Consider the following 23,880-nt stretch of genomic DNA (forward strand, 5'->3'; position numbering starts at 1 on the left):
CTACATAATACCAGGGTATATCTGGTGGTCTGTCTCCTCATGGCTACATAATCCCAGGGTATATCTGGTGGTCTGTCTCCTCATGGCTACATAATACCAGGGTATATCTGGTGGTCTGTCTCCTCAGCTACCTAATACCAGGGTATATCTGGTGGTCTGTCTCCTCATGGCTACATAATACCAGGGTATATCTGGTGGTCTGTCTCCTCAGCTACCTAATACCAGGGTATATCTGGTGGTCTGTCTCCTCATGGCTACATAATACCAGGGTATATCTGGTGGTCTGTCTCCTCATGGCTACATAATACCAGGGTATATCTGGTGGTCTGTCTCCTCATGGCTACATAATACCAGGGTATATCTGGTGGTCTGTCTCCTCATGGCTACATAATACCAGAGTATATCTGGTGGTCTGTCTCCTCATGGCTACATAATACCAGGGTATATCTGGTGGTCTGTCTCCTCATGGCTACATAATACCAGGGTATATCTGGTGGTCTGTCTCCTCATGGCTACATAATACCAGGGTATATCTGGTGGTCTGTCTCCTCATGGCTACATAATACCAGGGTATACCTGGTGGTCTGTCTCCTCATGGCTATATAATACCAGGGTATATCTGGTGGTCTGTCTCCTCATGGCTACATAATACCAGGGTATACCTGGTGGTCTGTCTCCTCATGGCTATATAATACCAGGGTATATCTGGTGGTCTGTCTCCTCATCACTCAGCTACATAATACCAGGGTATATCTGGTGGTCTGTCTCCTCATGGCTACATAATACCAGGGTATATCTGGTGGTCTGTCTCCTCATGGCTACATACTACCAGGGTATATCTGGTGGTCTGTCTCCTCATGGCTACATAATACCAGGGTATAACTGGTGGTCTGTCTCCTCATGGCTACATAATACCAGGGTATATCTGGTGGTGTGTCTCCTCATGGCTACATACTACCAGGGTATATCTGGTGGTCTGTCTCCTCATGGCTACATAATACCAGGGTATATCTGGTGGTCTGTCTCCTCATGGCTACATAATACCAGGGTATATCTGGTGGTCTGTCTCCTCATGGCTACATAATACCAGGGTATATCTGGTGGTCTGTCTCCTCATGGCTACATAATACCAGGGTATATGTGGTTGTCTGTCTCCTCATGGCTACATAATACCAGGGTATATCTGGTGGTCTGTCTCCTCATGGCTAGATAATACCAGGGTATATCTGGTGGTCTGTCTCCTCAGCTACATAATACCAGGGTATATATGGTGGTCTGTCTCCTCAGCTACATAATACCAGGGTATATCTGGTGGTCTGTCTCCTCATGGCTACATAATACCAGGGTATATATGGTGGTCTGTCTCCTCATGGCTACATAATACCAGGGTATATCTGGTGGTCTGTCTCCTCATGGCTACATAATACCAGGGTATATCTGGTGGTCTGTCTCCTCATGGCTACATAATACCAGGGTATATCTGGTGGTCTGTCTCCTCATGGCAGGGTATATCTGGTGTTCTCTCTCCTCATGGCTACATAATACCAGGGTATATCTGGTGGTCTGTCTCCTCATGACTACATAATACCAGGGTATATCTGGTGGTCTGTCTCCTCAGCTACATAATACCAGGGTATATATGGTGGTCTGGCTCCTCATGGCTACATAATACCAGGGTATATCTGGTGGTCTGTCTCCTCATCACTCAGCTAGATAATACCAGGGTATATCTGGTGGTCTGTCTCCTCAGCTACATAATACCAGGGTATATCTGGTGGTCTGTCTCCTCATGGCTACATAATACCAGGGTATATCTGGTGGTCTGTCTCCTCATGGCTACATAATACCAGGGTATATTTGGTGGTCTGTCTCCTCATGGCTACATAATACCAGGGTATATCTGGTGGTCTGTCTCCTCATGACTACATAATACCAGGGTATATCTGGTGGTCTGTCTCCTCAGCTACATAATACCAGGGTATATATGGTGGTCTGTCTCCTCATGGCTACATAATACCAGGGTATATCTGGTGGTCTGTCTCCTCAGCTACATAATACCAGGGTATATCTGGTGGTCTGTCTCCTCAGCTACATAATACCAGGGTATATCTGGTGGTCTGTCTCCTCATGGCTACATAATACCAGGGTATATCTGGTGGTCTGTCTCCTCATGGCTACATAATACCAGGGTATATCTGGTGGTCTGTCTCCTCATGGCTACATAATACCAGGGTATATCTGGTGGTCTGTCTCCTCATGGCTACATAATACCAGGGTATATCTGGTGGTCTGTCTCCTCATGGCTACATAATACCAGGGTATATCTGGTGGTCTGTCTCCTCATGGCTACATAATACCAGGGTATATCTGGTGGTCTGTCTCCTCATGGCTACATAATACCAGGGTATATCTGGTGGTCTGTCTCCTCATGGCTACATAATACCAGGGTATATCTGGTGGTCTGTCTCCTCATGGCTACATAATACCAGGGTATATCTGGTGGTCTGTCTCCTCATGGCTACATAATACCAGGGTATATCTGGTGGTCTGTCTCCTCATGGCTACATAATACCAGGGTATATCTGGTGGTCTGTCTCCTCATGGCTACATAATACCAGGGTATATCTGGTGGTCTGTCTCCTCATGGCTACATAATACCAGGGTATATCTGGTGGTCTGTCTCCTCAGCTACATAATACCAGGGTATATCTGGTGGTCTGTCTCCTCAGCTACATAATACCAGGGTATATCTGGTGGTCTGTCTCCTCATGGCTACATAATACCAGGGTATATCTGGTGGTCTGTCTCCTCATGGCTACATAATACCAGGGTATATCTGGTGGTCTGTCTCCTCATGGCTACATACTACCAGGGTATATCTGGTGGTCTGTCTCCTCATGACTACATAATACCAGGGTATATGTGGTTGTCTGTCTCCTCATGGCTACATAATACCAGGGTATATCTGGTGGTCTGTCTCCTCATGGCTACATAATACCAGGGTATATGTGGTTGTCTGTCTCCTCATGGCTACATAATACCAGGGTATATGTGGTGGTCTGTCTCCTCATGGCTACATAATACCAGGGTATATGTGGTTGTCTGTCTCCTCATGGCTACATAATACCAGGGTATATCTGGTGGTCTGTCTCCTCATGACTACATAATACCAGGGTATATCTGGTGGTCTGTCTCCTCATGGCTACATAATACCAGGGTATATCTGGTGGTCTGTCTCCTCATGACTACATAATACCAGGGTATATCTGGTGGTCTGTCTCCTCATGGCTACATAATACCAGGGTATATCTGGTTGTCTGTCTCCTCAGCTACCTAATACCAGGGTATATCTGGTGGTCTGTCTCCTGTCTGTCTCCTCATGGCTACATAATACCAGGGTATATGTGGTTGTCTGTCTCCTCATGGCTACATAATACCAGGGTATATGTGGTTGTCTGTCTCCTCATGGCTACATAATACCAGGGTCTATGTGGTTGTCTCCCGCTCCTCCGGTCACGGTGGCGCCCTCAGCACTAATACCAGGGTATATGTGGTGGTCTGTCTCCTCATGGCTACATAATACCAGGGTATATCTGGTGGTCTGTCTCCTCATGGCTACATAATACCAGGGTATATCTGGTGGTCTGTCTCCTCATGACTACATAATACCAGGGTATATCTGGTGGTCTGTCTCCTCATGGCTACATAATACCAGGGTATATCTGGTTGTCTGTCTCCTCAGCTACCTAATACCAGGGTATATCTGGTGGTCTGTCTCCTCATGACTACATAATACCAGGGTATACCTGGTGGTCTGTCTCCTCATGGCTACATAATACCAGGGTATATCTGGTGGTCTGTCTCCTCAGCTACCTAATACCAGGGTATATCTGGTGGTCTGTCTCCTCATGGCTACATAATACCAGGGTATATCTGGTGGTCTGTCTCCTCAGCTACATAATACCAGGGTATATCTGGTGGTCTGTCTCCTCATGGCTACGTAATACCAGGGTATATCTGGTGGTCTGTCTCCTCATGGCTACATAATACCAGGGTATATCTGGTGGTCTGTCTCCTCATGGCTACATAATACCAGGGTATATCTGGTGGTCTGTCTCCTCATGGCTACATAATACCAGGGTATATCTGGTGGTCTGTCTCCTCATGGCTACATAATCCCAGGGTATATCTGGTGGTCTGTCTCCTCATGGCTACATAATACCAGGGTATATCTGGTGGTCTGTCTCCTCATGGCTACATAATACCAGGGTATATCTGGTGGTCTGTCTCCTCATGGCTACATAATACCAGGGTATATCTGGTGGTCTGTCTCCTCAGCTACCTAATACCAGGGTATATCTGGTGGTCTGTCTCCTCATGGCTATATAATACCAGGGTATATCTGGTGGTCTGTCTCCTCATGGCTGCATAATACCAGGGTATATCTGGTTGTCTGTCTCCTCAGCTACCTAATACCAGGGTATATCTGGTGGTCTTTCTGGAATAAGTACAAGCGCATGTCGTGGTAAAAAGGGCAATAGAGGATAAAATGTTTTGTTCTCTTTATTTCTTCAAGGTGACAATAGTTAGTCCTTCCTCTTCCACTTCACCACAATACCGACCTGTTTTGATACTCAGCGACAATAGCGATCTCTTGCTTTTAGTTAGGTTATACATAATATATCTCTCACACATGAATTCACCCTTAATCAAAAGATTCTTAATCTGGGTTCTTGATTAATCTCCTCCACCCATTTATTTTTTTCATATTGCATCATCAGTTGTTTTTTTTTTATAAAATCTTTAACTTGGCATCTTAACCTTGTGTTCTGCTGCTCGGCCATGGAAACCCATTTCATGAAGCTCCTGACGAACAGTTCTTGTGCTGACGTTGCTTCCAGAGGTAGTTTGGAACTCAGTAGTGAGTGTTGCAACCGTGGACAGACTATTTTTAAACGCTTCAGTACTCAGCGGTCCCGTTCTGCGAGCTTGTGTAGCCTACCACTTTGCAGCTGAGCCGTTGTTGCTCCTAGATGTTTCCACTTCACAATAACAGCACTTGGAGTTGAGTCAGGGCAGAAATTTGATGAACTGACTTGTTGGAAAGGTGGCATCCTATGACGGTGCCACGTTGAAAGTCACTGAGCTCTTCAGTAAGGCCATTCTACCGCCAATGTTTGTCTATGGAGATTGCATGACTGTGTGTTCAATTTTATACACCTGTCAGCAACGGGCTGAAATAGCCAAATCCACTAATTTGAAGGGGTGTCCACCCACATACTTCTGTGTGTATATATAGTGTATGTTGAGTATTAGTTGGTTAAACATCAGACTGACTGTTGATTGGTTAAACATCAGACTGACTGTTGATTGGTTAAACATCAGACTGACTGTTGATTGGTTAAACATCAGACTGACTGTTGATTGGTTAAACATCAGACTGACTGTTGATTGGTTAAACATCAGACTGACTGTTGATTGGTTAAACATCAGACTGACTGTTGATTGGTTAAACATCAGACTGACTGTTGATTGGTTAAACATCAGACTGACTGTTGATTGGTTAAACATCAGACTGACTGTTGATTGGTTAAACATCAGACTGACTGTTGATTGGTTCCACAGGGTCGACGGAAGACCGGAGGAAGAAAAAGATGAACGGAGGACAAGAAAAAAAAAGGGGAAGGAGAGAGAGAGAGAGGTGAAGTTGATCCTTGGACACTTGTCTTGCCTTCTCTAAAGGAGAGAGGGAGCGAAGGATAGATGGAGAGAGTGGAAGATGGGAGGGATGGAGATTAGACTTTTCTGAACTTTTCATACGCTGACGCTCCTACCGTTACACGCACGCACACACACACACACACACACACACACACACACACACTCTTATAACATCAGTATCATTAACCGTAAGTTGTTTTTGTGATGCATTGTCATATTGTTGGCCACATCTGTTCGAGAGAGAGAGAGAGAGATCTCTACTGATGAAGATCCCATGAGTTGTAAATAGTATCTTTCATGTCTGTGTTATGGTTGTTTTGTTGATTGACTGACTGGGTGCTGTTGTATAGCTTTTAGCTCCTGTCTGTTCCAAATGCTACCCTATTCCCTATATATAGTGCTCTACTTTGGTCTCTGGTCAACAATAGTGCACTGTATAGGGAATAGGGTGTTATTTTGGCCCCGGATCTGAAAGTGCGCTACTTGTTTTACCGTCAAAATGAAATCAGTTTTTAAACAAGGCCTTTCAGCAATACTATCTTTTTGTCATGTTCCCCTCTGTCCACTTCAACTGAACCCCTGACTTCAACTGAACCCCTGACTTCAACTGAACCCCTGACTTCAACTGAACCCCTGACTTCAACTGAACCCCTGACTTCAACTGAACCCCTGACTTCAACTGAAACCCTGACTTTCACCTGAAACCCTGACTTTCACCTGAAACCCTGACATTAGATTTCCCACACATTTACAATTTTACTCTTTTGTGAAGTCAATCATGTAATTTTTCCTTTGTAGTTTTTTAACAACAAAAAAAGTCAATTGGTTTGTTTACAGCATTGTATATTCACGCCTTGTTGAGTTGTCGTTTTGTTTTTTTAAACCCTCTGGGAGAAAATTTCAGAAAACTGTGTCGGAATGTTGAATGTTTATTATAAATCAATAAAGTTTTAGTGTTCGTTCCATTTGACACCTGGCTGGCATCTCCTGCTGTGATCAGATGTGTTTTTAGTCTGGATAACGCTGCGTTAGAGACTTGGTCTATGTCCCAAATGGCACCCTGTATAGTCCACTACTTCTGACCAGAGGCTATAGGGCAGTGAGCATACCACCCTGCATCCCACTGCTGACTTGCTTCTGAAGCCAAGCAGGGTTGGTCCTGGTCGGTCCCTGGAGAGACCAGATGCTGCTGGAAGTGGTGTTGGAGGGCCAGTAGGAGGCACTCTTTCCTCTGGTCTAAAAAATATATATGCCAATACCCGAGGGCAGTGATTGGAGACATTGCCCTGTGATGGGACGTTTAAACGGGTGTTCTGACTGTGGTCACTAAAGATCCCATGGCATTTATCGTAAGAGTATGGGTGTTAATCCTGGTGTTCTGGTTAAATTCCCAAGCTGTCCCTCATACCATCATGGCCACCTAATCATCCCTAGCTTCCAATTGGCTCCTTCATCCTCCCTTCCTCTCCCCTGTAACTATTCTCCAGGTCGTTGCTGTAAATGAGAACGTGTTCTCAGTCAACTGAAAGGCCCCTGGTCAAATGTTGTGCAGTAGATAGGAAACCTGTGCCATTTGAGATGCAGATCCCATTGTCACATCCACCCAGTCAGCCCCTGTCTGTCTCTGTCGTATTAATAAAGTTGTCCATACAACGGAACGTTCTGTGGTTTCTTTATGTAATGTATACACTCACATTGTGTTGTTTTTGTCACTCCTACACACTGCAACTTCCTCAATCCTCTGGAGACAGTTTACAAAGTAAAGCAGTATGCAGGGGATAGGGTGCAGGCTTAACATGTGGGATCAGTTGCTATGGGAACTGGCCTCTAGTTAGTGAAAAGTACAATTAAGTGTTTTTATTGTCGTATGTTATTTTATTATCTGTTTTGTTCATCTCATCCACCGCCATGAAAAACAGACGGACACCATCAAACACATTCCCAAAGAGAGGAGGTTCACAGAGTGCAGGGAGGGTGATTATGCTGCGTGCTAGCCTGATGTGGGCCTCAAGACCACCCAGGTTTCCTGAACAGCAACCCGCGCTTCTGCAGCTTCAGGTGAGGGAAACTCCTGGAGGGAGAGGGCCAGTCGTCCCCTCTGGGTGCTTTTCCATCCACACTTCTCGTGATGAGAGTCTGATGTCTACAGCGTACTGGTTGGTTGATTTGATATCAGTCCAAATGAAAGCATCAGGATTGGGATCAATTCAGGAAGTACACAAATTCTCTAATGTTTTTTTAAATTGGGAAAATTTGAATTGGAGTTAGGTTTACTTTTATAAATTGAAATGTAATTGACCCCAACCCTGGAAAGCATTATGGAAGCATTATTCATCTCAGGTTCTCCATGCCCCCCAGACCTCCCTCCTACCCCTTTAGCTTCTCCTCCCTCTGCCTTCCGGTTCTCCATGTCCCCCAGACCTCCCTCCTACCCCTTCTTCAGCTTCTCCTCCCTCTGCCTCAGTTGCTCACGGAGCTCTTCAAACCTGGAATGAGAAGATACTAAAAAGGAATTGTAAATTGAACCATCAGGTCGTAAACGAATGGTTAGTCAGTGGTCTAAATGAAGGGTTAAGGTTTAGAAACTAGGGTAAGGCGAAGGTCAAGGTTAGGTATAGTTTCAGTGAGGTTATGGTAAGGGTTAGGGAAAGGCATAAAGAGTGTACTTACATGTAAAACAAAAAAATGTTTACTGTTTTATTTCATTTGTTCTCCACCACTTGTCTTTTCTTACTAGCACAGATTTTGCTGATAGCTGCTTTACTGAGGAACACACTGAAATGTGCTGGTCTTACAAGTGTGTTTGGTCTATATCTCATCTAGCCTCATACGTACCAGGAACTGATCTCATCTAGCTTCATACGTACCAGGAGCTGATCTCATCTAGCTTCATACGTACCAGGAACTGATCTCATCTAGCTTCATACGCACCAGGAGCTGATCTCATCTAGCTTCATACGTACCAGGAGCTGATCTCATCTAGCTTCATACGTACCAGGAGCTGATCTCATCTAGCTTCATACGTACCAGGAGCTGATCTCATCTAGCTTCATACGTACCAGGAGCTGATCTCATCTAACCTCATACGTACCAGGAGCTGATCTCATCTAGCTTCATACGTACCAGGAGCTGATCTCATCTAGCTTCATACGTACCAGGAGCTGATCTCATCTAGCTTCATACGTACCAGGAGCTGATCTCATCTAGCTTCATACGTACCAGGAGCTGATCTCATCTAGCTTCATACGTAGCAGGAGCTGATCTCATCTAGCTTCATACGTACCAGGAGCTGATCTCATCTAGCCTCATATGTACCAGGAGCTGATCTCATCTAGCTTCATACGTACCAGGAGCTGATCTCATCTAGCTTCATACGTACCAGGAACTGATCTCATCTAACCTCATACGTACCAGGAACTGATCTCATCTAGCCTCATACGTACCAGGAGCTGATCTCATCTAGCCTCATACGTACCAGGAGCTGAGCTCATCTAGCCTCATGTGTACCAGGAGCTGATCTCCTCTAGCTTCATACGTACCAGGAACTGATCTCATCTAGCTTCATACGTACCAGGAGCTGATCTCATACGTACCAGGAGCTGATCTCATCTAGCCTCATACGTACCAGGAGCTGATCTCATCTAGCTTCATACGTACCAGGAGCTGATCTCATCTAGCCTCATACGTACCAGGAGCTGATCTCATCTAGCCTCATACGTACCAGGAGCTGATCTCATCTAGCCTCATACGTACCAGGAGCTGACCTCATCTAGCCTCATATGTACCAGGAGCTGAGCTCATCTAACCTCATGTGTACCAGGAGCTGATCTCCTCTAGCTTCATACGTACCAGGAGCTGACCTCATCTAGCCTCATACGTACCAGGAGCTGATCTCATCTAGCTTCATACGTACCAGGAGCTGATCTCATCTAGCCTCATACGTACCAGGAGCTGATCTCATCTAGCCTCATACGTACCAGGAGCTGATCTCATCTAGCCTCATATGTACCAGGAGCTGATCTCATCTAGCCTCATATGTACCAGGAGCTGACCTCATCTAGCCTCATGTGTACCAGGAGCTGATCTCCTCTAGCTTCATACGTACCAGGAACTGATCTCATCTAGCTTCATACGTACCAGGAGCTGATCTCATCTAGCCTCATACGTACCAGGAGCTGATCTCATCTAGCCTCATACGTACCAGGAGCTGATCTCATCTAGCCTCATATGTACCAGGAGCTGACCTCATCTAGCCTCATATGTACCAGGAGCTGACCCTTCTTTCTCATCCTTCAGGGTGGAGGCTTGTTTTTGCTGTCTCTCTGAGGTTCTCCACCTTGGAGATGTCTCCTGTCAGCACCGTCAGAGTCGAGGCTATGTCCTTCTGAAGGTCCTCCCTGGCTTCGACCAGAGGTTGAAAAATGGTGTCCTCGTGTTCTCTGCTGTTGTTACACACCAGACGCAGCAGCTGTTGGTCCTTCTTGCAACGCAGCTGAGAGGGTTGGTTGTGTTCAGGACACGTGAGAGGTTTTGTTGTGTTCAGGACACACGTGAGAGGGTTGGTTGTGTTCAGGACACACGTGAGAGGGTTGGTTGTGTTCAGGACACGTGAGAGGGTTGGTTGTGTTCAGGACACGTGAGAGGGTTGGTTGTGTTCAGGACACGTGAGAGGGTTGGTTGTGTTCAGGACACGTGAGAGGGTTGGTTGTGTTCAGGACACGTGAGAGGGTTGGTTGTGTTCAGGACACGTGAGAGGGTTGGTTGTGTTCAGGACACGTGAGAGGGTTGGTTGTGTTCAGGACACACGTGAGAGGGTTGGTTGTGTTCAGGACACACGTGAGAGGGTTGGTTGTGTTCAGGACACGTGAGAGGTTTTGTTGTGTTCAGGACACGTGAGAGGGTTGGTTGTGTTCAGGACACGTGAGAGGGTTGGTTGTGTTCAGGACACGTGAGAGGGTTGGTTGTGTTCAGGACACGTGAGAGGGTTGGTTGTGTTCAGGACACACGTGAGAGGGTTGGTTGTGTTCAGGACACGTGAGAGGGTTGGTTGTGTTCAGGACACGTGAGAGGGTTGGTTGTGTTCAGGACACACGTGAGAGGGTTGGTTGTGTTCAGGACACACGTGAGAGGGTTGGTTGTGTTCAGGACACACGTGAGAGGGTTGGTTGTGTTCAGGACACGTGAGAGGGTTGGTTGTGTTCAGGACACACGTGAGAGGGTTGGTTGTGTTCAGGACACACGTGAGAGGGTTGGTTGTGTTCAGGACACACGTGAGAGGGTTGGTTGTGTTCAGGACACGTGAGAGGGTTGGTTGTGTTCAGGACACGTGAGAGGGTTGGTTGTGTTCAGGACACGTGAGAGGGTTGGTTGTGTTCAGGACACCTAAAATGATTGGTTGTGTTCAGGGCTCTCTGCTCCACAATGCAGTTCTATGATAATGTATTTTTATATTGATTTAAACAACATACAAGACAAAATTACAACACTATGAACAGGACAGGGGAAATCACTACTATTACTAAACGGGGTGCCAGGTAGCCTAGTGGATAGAGCGTTGGGCTAGTAACCGAAAGGTTTCTGGATCGAATCCCCGAGCTGAAAAGGTACAAATCTGTCGTTCTGTCCTGGAACAAGGCAGTTAACCCACTGTTCCCTGGGTGCCGAAGACGTTCCCCCCCCCACCTCTCTGATTCAGAGGGGTTGGGTTAAATGCAGAAGACCTATTTCAGTTGGACAACTGACCTTTTCCCTAAACATGTACCACAGCCAGTATGGAGGGTTGAATTACATATACAACTAATTTAATAGGAACTGCTGACCTGGATGGGGCACCACATACGTGTGTGGAGTTAGACAAGAACAGGGATATATTTACAATGTTATTTGTTTTACATTTTATTTTATTTTTTACCTTAATTTAACTAGGCAAGTCAGTTAAAAACAAATTATTATTTACAATGACGGCCTACAGGGGAACATTGGGTTAACTGCCTTGTTCAGGGGCAGAACGACAGTGATGTTAGTGATTTGGTCTGCGAAACAATAAATCTGTTATAACTAGTGACTTGGTCTGGGAAACAATTAATCTGTTATAACTAGTGACTTGGTCTGAGAAACAATTCATCTGTTATAACTAGTGACTTCTGTTATAACTAGTGACTTGGTCTGGGAAACAATTCATCTGTTATAACTAGTGACTTGGTCTGAGAAACAATTCATCTGTTATAACTAGTGACTTGGTCTGGGAAACAATTCATCTGTTATAACTAGTGACTTGGTCTGGGAAACAATTCATCTGTTATAACTAGTGACTTGGTCTGAGAAACAATTCATCTGTTATAACTAGTGACTTGGTCTGGGAAACAATTAATCTGTTATAACTAGTGACTTGGTCTGAGAAACAATTCATCTGTTATAACTAGTGACTTGGTCTGGGAAACAATTCATCTGTTATAACTAGTGACTTGGTCTGAGAAACAATTCATCTGTTATAACTAGTGACTTGGTCTGGGAAACAATTCATCTGTTATAACTAGTGACTTGGTCTGGGAAACAATTCATCTGTTATAACTAGTGACTTGGTCTGAGAAACAATTCATCTGTTATAACTAGTGACTTGGTCTGAGAAACAATTCATCTGTTATAACTAGTGACTTGGTCTGGGAAACAATTCATCTGTTATAACTAGTGACTTGGTCTGAGAAACAATTCATCTGTTATAACTAGTGACTTGGTCTGGGAAACAATTCATCTGTTATAACTAGTGACTTGGTCTGAGAAACAATTCATCTGTTATAACTAGTGACTTGGTCTGGGAAACAATTCATCTGTTATAACTAGTGACTTGGTCTGAGAAACAATTCATCTGTTATAACTAGTGACTTGGTCTGGGAAACAATTCATCTGTTATAACTAGTGACTTGGTCTGGGAAACAATTCATCTGTTATAACTAGTGACTTGGTCTGGGAAACAATTCATCTGTTATAACTAGTGACTTGGTCTGGGAAACAATTCATCTGTTATAACTAGTGACTTGGTCTGGGAAACAATTCATCTGTTATAACTAGTGACTTGGTCTGAGAAACAATTCATCTGTTATAACTAGTGACTTGGTCTGGGAAACAATTCATCTGTTATAACTAGTGACTTGGTCTGAGAAACAATTCATCTGTTATAACTAGTGACTTGGTCTGGGAAACAATTCATCTGTTATAACTAGTGACTTGGTTTGAGAAACAATTCATCTGTTATAACTAGTGACTTGGTCTGGGAAACAATTCATCTGTTATAACTAGTGACTTGGTCTGGGAAACAATTCATCTGTTATAACTAGTGACTTGGTCTGGGAAACAATTCATCTGTTATAACTAGTGACTTGGTCTGAGAAACAATTCATCTGTTATAACTAGTGACTTGGTCTGAGAAACAATTCATCTGTTATAACTAGTGACTTGGTCTGGGAAACAATTCATCTGTTATAACTAGTGACTTGGTCTGAGAAACAATTCATCTGTTATAACTAGTGACTTGGTCTGGGAAACAATTCATCTGTTATAACTAGTGACTTGGTCTGGGAAACAATTCATCTGTTATAACTAGTGACTTGGTCTGGGAAACAATTCATCTGTTATAACTAGTGACTTGGTCTGGGAAACAATTCATCTGTTATAACTAGTGACTTGGTCTGGGAAACAATTCATCTGTTATAACTAGTGACTTGGTCTGAGAAACAATTCATCTGTTATAACTAGTGACTTGGTCTGGGAAACAATTCATCTGTTATAACTAGTGACTTGGTCTGAGAAACAATTCATCTGTTATAACTAGTGACTTGGTCTGGGAAACAATTCATCTGTTATAACTAGTGACTTGGTCTGGGAAACAATTCATCTGTCATAACTAGTGACTTGGTCTGTGAAACAATTAATCTGTTATAACTAGTGACTTGGTCTGGGAAACAATTCATCTGTTATAACTAGTGACTTGGTCTGGGAAACAATTCATCTGTTATAACTAGTGACTTGGTCTGAGAAACAATTCATCTGTTATAACTAGTGACTTGGTCTGGGAAACAATTCATCTGTTATAACTAGTGACTTGGTCTGAGAAACAATTCATCTGTTATAACTAGTGACTTGGTCTGAGAAACAATTCATCTGTTATAACTAGTGACTTGGTCTGGGAAACAATTCATCTGTTATAACTAGTGACTTGGTCTGAGAAACAATTCATCTGTTATAACTAGTGACTTGGTCTGGGAAACAATTCATCTGTTATAACTAGTGACTTGGTCTGAGAAACAATTCATCTGTTATAACTAGTGACTTGGTCTGGGAAACAATTCATCTGTTATAACTAGTGACTTGGTCTGAGAAACAATTCATCTGTTATAACTAGTGACTTGGTCTGGGAAACAATTAATCTGTTATAACTAGTGACTTGGTCTGAGAAACAATTCATCTGTTATAACTAGTGACTTGGTCTGGGAAACAATTCATCTGTTATAACTAGTGACTTGGTCTGAGAAACAATTCATCTGTTATAACTAGTGACTTGGTCTGGGAAACAATTCATCTGTTATAACTAGTGACTTGGTCTGAGAAACAATTCATCTGTTATAACTAGTGACTTGGTCTGGGAAACAATTCATCTGTTATAACTAGTGACTTGGTCTGGGAAACAATTCATCTGTTATAACTAGTGACTTGGTCTGGGAAACAATTCATCTGTTATAACTAGTGACTTGGTCTGGGAAACAATTCATCTGTTATAACTAGTGACTTGGTCTGGGAAACAATTAATCTGTTATAACTAGTGACTTGGTCTGGGAAACAATTCATCTGTTATAACTAGTGACTTGGTCTGGGAAACAATTCATCTGTTATAACTAGTGACTTGGTCTGAGAAACAATTCATCTGTTATAACTAGTGACTTGGTCTGGGAAACAATTCATCTGTTATAACTAGTGACTTGGTCTGAGAAACAATTCATCTGTTATAACTAGTGACTTGGTCTGGGAAACAATTCATCTGTTATAACTAGTGACTTGGTCTGGGAAACAATTCATCTGTTATAACTAGTGACTTGGTCTGAGAAACAATTCATCTGTTATAACTAGTGACTTGGTCTGGGAAACAATTCATCTGTTATAACTAGTGACTTGGTCTGGGAAACAATTCATCTGTTATAACTAGTGACTTGGTCTGGGAAACAATTCATCTGTTATAACTAGTGACTTGGTCTGGGAAACAATTCATCTGTTATAACTAGTGACTTGGTCTGGGAAACAATTCATCTGTTATAACTAGTGACTTGGTCTGAGAAACAATTCATCTGTTATAACTAGTGACTTGGTCTGGGAAACAATTCATCTGTTATAACTAGTGACTTGGTCTGAGAAACAATTCATCTGTTATAACTAGTGACTTGGTCTGGGAAACAATTCATCTGTTATAACTAGTGACTTGGTCTGAGAAACAATTCATCTGTTATAACTAGTGACTTGGTCTGGGAAACAATTCATCTGTTATAACTAGTGACTTGGTCTGGGAAACAATTCATCTGTTATAACTAGTGACTTGGTCTGGGAAACAATTCATCTGTTATAACTAGTGACTTGGTCTGGGAAACAATTCATCTGTTATAACTAGTGACTTGGTCTGGGAAACAATTCATCTGTTATAACTAGTGACTTGGTCTGGGAAACAATTCATCTGTTATAACTAGTGACTTGGTCTGGGAAACAATTCATCTGTTATAACTAGTGACTTGGTCTGAGAAACAATTCATCTGTTATAACTAGTGACTTGGTCTGGGAAACAATTCATCTGTTATAACTAGTGACTTGGTCTGAGAAACAATTCATCTGTTATAACTAGTGACTTGGTCTGAGAAACAATTCATCTGTTATAACTAGTGACTTGGTCTGGGAAACAATTCATCTGTTATAACTAGTGACTTGGTCTGAGAAACAATTCATCTGTTATAACTAGTGACTTGGTCTGGGAAACAATTCATCTGTTATAACTAGTGACTTGGTCTGGGAAACAATTCATCTGTTATAACTAGTGACTTGGTCTGGGAAACAATTCATCTGTTATAACTAGTGACTTGGTCTGGGAAACAATTCATCTGTTATAACTAGTGACTTGGTCTGGGAAACAATTCATCTGTTATAACTAGTGACTTGGTCTGAGAAACAATTCATCTGTTATAACTAGTGACTTGGTCTGGGAAACAATTCATCTGTTATAACTAGTGACTTGGTCTGAGAAACAATTCATCTGTTATAACTAGTGACTTGGTCTGAGAAACAATTCATCTGTTATAACTAGTGACTTGGTCTGGGAAACAATTCATCTGTTATAACTAGTGACTTGGTCTGAGAAACAATTCATCTGTTATAACTAGTGACTTGGTCTGGGAAACAATTCATCTGTTATAACTAGTGACTTGGTCTGGGAAACAATTCATCTGTTATAACTAGTGACTTGGTCTGGGAAACAATTCATCTGTTATAACTAGTGACTTGGTCTGGGAAACAATTCATCTGTTATAACTAGTGACTTGGTCTGGGAAACAATTCATCTGTTATAACTAGTGACTTGGTCTGGGAAACAATTCATCTGTTATAACTAGTGACTTGGTCTGGGAAACAATTCATCTGTTATAACTAGTGACTTGGTCTGGGAAACAATTCATCTGTTATAACTAGTGACTTGGTCTGGGAAACAATTCATCTGTTATAACTAGTGACTTGGTCTGGGAAACAATTCATCTGTTATAACTAGTGACTTGGTCTGAGAAACAATTCATCTGTTATAACTAGTGACTTGGTCTGGGAAACAATTCATCTGTTATAACTAGTGACTTGGTCTGGGAAACAATTCATCTGTTATAACTAGTGACTTGGTCTGGGAAACAATTCATCTGTTATAACTAGTGACTTGGTCTGGGAAACAATTCATCTGTTATAACTAGTGACTTGGTCTGGGAAACAATTCATCTGTTATAACTAGTGACTTGGTCTGAGAAACAATTCATCTGTTATAACTAGTGACTTGGTCTGGGAAACAATTCATCTGTTATAACTAGTGACTTGGTCTGAGAAACAATTCATCTGTTATAACTAGTGACTTGGTCTGGGAAACAATTCATCTGTTATAACTAGTGACTTGGTCTGAGAAACAATTCATCTGTTATAACTAGTGACTTGGTCTGGGAAACAATTCATCTGTTATAACTAGTGACTTGGTCTGAGAAACAATTCATCTGTTATAACTAGTGACTTGGTCTGGGAAACAATTCATCTGTTATAACTAGTGACTTGGTCTGGGAAACAATTCATCTGTTATAACTAGTGACTTGGTCTGGGAAACAATTCATCTGTTATAACTAGTGACTTGGTCTGAGAAACAATTCATCTGTTATAACTAGTGACTTGGTCTGGGAAACAATTCATCTGTTATAACTAGTGACTTGGTCTGGGAAACAATTCATCTGTTATAACTAGTGACTTGGTCTGAGAAACAATTCATCTGTTATAACTAGTGACTTGGTCTGGGAAACAATTCATCTGTTATAACTAGTGACTTGGTCTGGGAAACAATTCATCTGTTATAACTAGTGACTTGGTCTGGGAAACAATTCATCTGTTATAACTAGTGACTTGGTCTGAGAAACAATTCATCTGTTATAACTAGTGACTTGGTCTGGGAAACAATTCATCTGTTATAACTAGTGACTTGGTCTGAGAAACAATTCATCTGTTATAACTAGTGACTTGGTCTGGGAAACAATTCATCTGTTATAACTAGTGACTTGGTCTGGGAAACAATTCATCTGTTATAACTAGTGACTTGGTCTGGGAAACAATTCATCTGTTATAACTAGTGACTTGGTCTGGGAAACAATTCATCTGTTATAACTAGTGACTTGGTCTGGGAAACAATTCATCTGTTATAACTAGTGACTTGGTCTGGGAAACAATTCATCTGTTATAACTAGTGACTTGGTCTGGGAAACAATTCATCTGTTATAACTAGTGACTTGGTCTGGGAAACAATTCATCTGTTATAACTAGTGACTTGGTCTGGGAAACAATTCATCTGTTATAACTAGTGACTTGGTCTGAGAAACAATTCATCTGTTATAACTAGTGACTTGGTCTGGGAAACAATTCATCTGTTATAACTAGTGACTTGGTCTGGGAAACAATTCATCTGTTATAACTAGTGACTTGGTCTGAGAAACAATTCATCTGTTATAACTAGTGACTTGGTCTGGGAAACAATTCATCTGTTATAACTAGTGACTTGGTCTGGGAAACAATTCATCTGTTATAACTAGTGACTTGGTCTGAGAAACAATTCATCTGTTATAACTAGTGACTTGGTCTGGGAAACAATTCATCTGTTATAACTAGTGACTTGGTCTGAGAAACAATTCATCTGTTATAACTAGTGACTTGGTCTGGGAAACAATTCATCTGTTATAACTAGTGACTTGGTCTGAGAAACAATTCATCTGTTATAACTAGTGACTTGGTCTGGGAAACAATTCATCTGTTATAACTAGTGACTTGGTCTGGGAAACAATTCATCTGTTATAACTAGTGACTTGGTCTGAGAAACAATTCATCTGTTATAACTAGTGACTTGGTCTGGGAAACAATTCATCTGTTATAACTAGTGACTTGGTCTGAGAAACAATTCATCTGTTATAACTAGTGACTTGGTCTGGGAAACAATTCATCTGTTATAACTAGTGACTTGGTCTGGGAAACAATTCATCTGTTATAACTAGTGACTTGGTCTGAGAAACAATTCATCTGTTATAACTAGTGACTTGGTCTGGGAAACAATTCATCTGTTATAACTAGTGACTTGGTCTGAGAAACAATTCATCTGTTATAACTAGTGACTTGGTCTGGGAAACAATTCATCTGTTATAACTAGTGACTTGGTCTGAGAAACAATTCATCTGTTATAACTAGTGACTTGGTCTGGGAAACAATTCATCTGTTATAACTAGTGACTTGGTCTGGGAAACAATTCATCTGTTATAACTAGTGACTTGGTCTGGGAAACAATTCATCTGTTATAACTAGTGACTTGGTCTGAGAAACAATTCATCTGTTATAACTAGTGACTTGGTCTGGGAAACAATTCATCTGTTATAACTAGTGACTTGGTCTGGGAAACAATTCATCTGTTATAACTAGTGACTTGGTCTGAGAAACAATTCATCTGTTATAACTAGTGACTTGGTCTGGGAAACAATTCATCTGTTATAACTAGTGACTTGGTCTGAGAAACAATTCATCTGTTATAACTAGTGACTTGGTCTGGGAAACAATTCATCTGTTATAACTAGTGACTTGGTCTGGGAAACAATTCATCTGTTATAACTAGTGACTTGGTCTGGGAAACAATTCATCTGTTATAACTAGTGACTTGGTCTGGGAAACAATTCATCTGTTATAACTAGTGACTTGGTCTGGGAAACAATTCATCTGTTATAACTAGTGACTTGGTCTGAGAAACAATTCATCTGTTATAACTAGTGACTTGGTCTGGGAAACAATTCATCTGTTATAACTAGTGACTTGGTCTGGGAAACAATTCATCTGTTATAACTAGTGACTTGGTCTGAGAAACAATTCATCTGTTATAACTAGTGACTTGGTCTGGGAAACAATTCATCTGTTATAACTAGTGACTTGGTCTGAGAAACAATTCATCTGTTATAACTAGTGACTTGGTCTGGGAAACAATTCATCTGTTATAACTAGTGACTTGGTCTGAGAAACAATTCATCTGTTATAACTAGTGACTTGGTCTGGGAAACAATTCATCTGTTATAACTAGTGACTTGGTCTGAGAAACAATTCATCTGTTATAACTAGTGACTTGGTCTGAGAAACAATTCATCTGTTATAACTAGTGACTTGGTCTGGGAAACAATTCATCTGTTATAACTAGTGACTTGGTCTGAGAAACAATTCATCTGTTATAACTAGTGACTTGGTCTGGGAAACAATTCATCTGTTATAACTAGTGACTTGGTCTGGGAAACAATTCATCTGTTATAACTAGTGACTTGGTCTGGGAAACAATTCATCTGTTATAACTAGTGACTTGGTCTGGGAAACAATTCATCTGTTATAACTAGTGACTTGGTCTGTGAAACAATTCATCTGTTATAACTAGTGACTTGGTCTGGGAAACAATTCATCTGTTATAACTAGTGACTTGGTCTGAGAAACAATTCATCTGTTATAACTAGTGACTTGGTCTGGGAAACAATTCATCTGTTATAACTAGTGACTTGGTCTGGGAAACAATTCATCTGTTATAACTAGTGACTTGGTCTGTGAAACAATTCATCTGTTATAACTAGTGACTTGGTCTGGGAAACAATTCATCTGTTATAACTAGTGACTTGGTCTGGGAAACAATTCATCTGTTATAACTAGTGACTTGGTCTGGGAAACAATTCATCTGTTATAACTAGTGACTTGGTCTGGGAAACAATTCATCTGTTATAACTAGTGACTTGGTCTGGGAAACAATTCATCTGTTATAACTAGTGACTTGGTCTGAGAAACAATTCATCTGTTATAACTAGTGACTTGGTCTGGGAAACAATTCATCTGTTATAACTAGTGACTTGGTCTGGGAAACAATTCATCTGTTATAACTAGTGACTTGGTCTGAGAAACAATTCATCTGTTATAACTAGTGACTTGGTCTGGGAAACAATTCATCTGTTATAACTAGTGACTTGGTCTGAGAAACAATTCATCTGTTATAACTAGTGACTTGGTCTGAGAAACAATTCATCTGTTATAACTAGTGACTTGGTCTGAGAAACAATTCATCTGTTATAACTAGTGACTTGGTCTGGGAAACAATTCATCTGTTATAACTAGTGACTTGGTCTGAGAAACAATTCATCTGTTATAACTAGTGACTTGGTCTGAGAAACAATTCATCTGTTATAACTAGTGACTTGGTCTGGGAAACAATTCATCTGATATAACTAGTGACTTGGTCTGTGAAACAATTCATCTGTTATAACTAGTGACTTGGTCTGGGAAACAATTCATCTGTTATAACTAGTGACTTGGTCTGGGAAACAATTCATCTGTTATAACTAGTGACTTGGTCTGGGAAACAATTCATCTGTTATAACTAGTGACTTGGTCTGAGAAACAATTCATCTGTTATAACTAGTGATTTGGTCTGGGAAACAATAAATCTGTTATAACTAGTGACTTGGTCTGGGAAACAATTCATCTGTTATAACTAGTGACTTGGTCTGGGAAACAATTCATCTGTTATAACTAGTGACTTGGTCTGAGAAACAATTCATCTGTTATAACTAGTGACTTGGTCTGGGAAACAATTCATCTGTTATAACTAGTGACTTGGTCTGGGTAACAATTCATCTGTTATAACTAGTGACTTGGTCTGTGAAACAATTCATCTGTTATAACTAGTGATTTGGTCTGGGAAACAATAAATCTGTTATAACTAGTGACTTGGTCTGAGAAACAATTCATCTGTTATAACTAGTGACTTGGTCTGGGAAACAATTCATCTGTTATAACTAGTGACTTGGTCTGAGAAACAATTCATCTGTTATAACTAGTGACTTGGTCTGTGAAACAATTCATCTGTTATAACTAGTGACTTGGTCTGTGAAACAATTCATCTGTTATAACTAGTGACTTGGTCTGTGAAACAATTCATCTGTTATAACTAGTGACTTGGTCTGGGAAACAATTCATCTGTTATAACTAGTGACTTGGTCTGGGAAACAATTCATCTGTTATAACTAGTGACTTGGTCTGGGAAACAATTCATCTGTTATAACTAGTGACTTGGTCTGAGAAACAATTCATCTGTTATAACTAGTGACTTGGTCTGGGAAACAATTCATCTGTTATAACTAGTGACTTGGTCTGAGAAACAATTCATCTGTTATAACTAGTGACTTGGTCTGGGAAACAATTCATCTGTTATAACTAGTGACTTGGTCTGAGAAACAATTCATCTGTTATAACTAGTGACTTGGTCTGGGAAACAATTCATCTGTTATAACTAGTGACTTGGTCTGTGAAACAATTCATCTGTTATAACTAGTGACTTGGTCTGGGAAACAATTCATCTGTTATAACTAGTGACTTGGTCTGGGAAACAATTCATCTGTTATAACTAGTGACTTGGTCTGGGAAACAATTCATCTGTTATAACTAGTGACTTGGTCTGAGAAACAATTCATCTGTTATAACTAGTGACTTGGTCTGGGAAACAATTCATCTGTTATAACTAGTGACTTGGTCTGGGAAACAATTCATCTGTTATAACTAGTGACTTGGTCTGGGAAACAATTCATCTGTTATAACTAGTGACTTGGTCTGGGAAACAATTCATCTGTTATAACTAGTGACTTGGTCTGGGAAACAATTCATCTGTTATAACTAGTGACTTGGTCTGGGAAACAATTCATCTGTTATAACTAGTGACTTGGTCTGGGAAACAATTCATCTGTTATAACTAGTGACTTGGTCTGAGAAACAATTCATCTGTTATAACTAGTGACTTGGTCTGGGAAACAATTCATCTGTTATAACTAGTGACTTGGTCTGAGAAACAATTCATCTGTTATAACTAGTGACTTGGTCTGAGAAACAATTCATCTGTTATAACTAGTGACTTGGTCTGAGAAACAATTCATCTGTTATAACTAGTGACTTGGTCTGGGAAACAATTAATCTGTTATAACTAGTGACTTGGTCTGAGAAACAATTAATCTGTTATAACTAGTGACTTGGTCTGAGAAACAATTCATCTGTTATAACTAGTGACTTGGTCTGGGAAACAATTCATCTGTTATAACTAGTGACTTGGTCTGAGAAACAATTCATCTGTTATAACTAGTGACTTGGTCTGGGAAACAATTCATCTGTTATAACTAGTGACTTGGTCTGGGAAACAATTCATCTGTTATAACTAGTGACTTGGTCTGGGAAACAATTCATCTGTTATAACTAGTGACTTGGTCTGGGAAACAATTCATCTGTTATAACTAGTGACTTGGTCTGAGAAACAATTCATCTGTTATAACTAGTGACTTGGTCTGGGAAACAATTCATCTGTTATAACTAGTGACTTGGTCTGAGAAACAATTCATCTGTTATAACTAGTGACTTGGTCTGGGAAACAATTCATCTGTTATAACTAGTGACTTGGTCTGGGAAACAATTCATCTGTTATAACTAGTGACTTGGTCTGGGAAACAATTCATCTGTTATAACTAGTGACTTGGTCTGGGAAACAATTCATCTGTTATAACTAGTGACTTGGTCTGAGAAACAATTCATCTGTTATAACTAGTGACTTGGTCTGGGAAACAATTCATCTGTTATAACTAGTGACTTGGTCTGGGAAACAATTCATCTGTTATAACTAGTGACTTGGTCTGGGAAACAATTAATCTGTTATAACTAGTGACTTGGTCTGAGAAACAATTCATCTGTTATAACTATTGACTTGGTCTGGGAAACAATTCATCTGTTATAACTAGTGACTTGGTCTGGGAAACAATTCATCTGTTATAACTAGTGACTTGGTCTGGGAAACAATTCATCTGTTATAACTAGTGACTTGGTCTGTGAAACAATTCATCTGTTATAACTAGTGATTTGGTCTGGGAAACAATAAATCTGTTATAACTAGTGACTTGGTCTGAGAAACAATTCATCTGTTATAACTAGTGACTTGGTCTGGGAAACAATTCATCTGTTATAACTAGTGACTTGGTCTGAGAAACAATTCATCTGTTATAACTAGTGACTTGGTCTGAGAAACAATTAATCTGTTATAACTAGTGACTTGGTCTGGGAAACAATTCATCTGTTATAACTAGTGACTTGGTCTGTGAAACAATTCATCTGTTATAACTAGTGACTTGGTCTGGGAAACAATTCATCTGTTATAACTAGTGACTTGGTCTGAGAAACAATTCATCTGTTATAACTAGTGACTTGGTCTGGGAAACAATTAATCTGTTATAACTAGTGACTTGGTCTGGGAAACAATTCATCTGTTATAACTAGTGACTTGGTCTGTGAAACAATTCATCTGTTATA

General features: G+C 40.7%; 1 protein-coding gene across 1 annotated transcript in view; it reads left to right on the forward strand.

The window, feature by feature from the left end:
* The window catches only part of LOC145850140 (sister chromatid cohesion protein PDS5 homolog B-like), a 66,403-nt gene extending 59,024 nt beyond the window's left edge, over positions 1–7,379 (forward strand). Inside the window, 1 exon segment of the mRNA XM_082958303.1 lies at positions 5,626–7,379. Within this exon segment, the coding sequence (XP_082814429.1) occupies positions 5,626–5,658 (33 nt within the window). The 3' untranslated portion in view covers positions 5,659–7,379.
* The last annotated feature ends 16,501 nt before the right edge of the window (positions 7,380–23,880 follow it).

Source organism: Salmo salar, chromosome 11 (assembly GCF_965601325.2).
Source record: "Salmo salar chromosome 11, fSalSal1, whole genome shotgun sequence".
Classification (NCBI taxonomy): domain Eukaryota; kingdom Metazoa; phylum Chordata; class Actinopteri; order Salmoniformes; family Salmonidae; genus Salmo; species Salmo salar.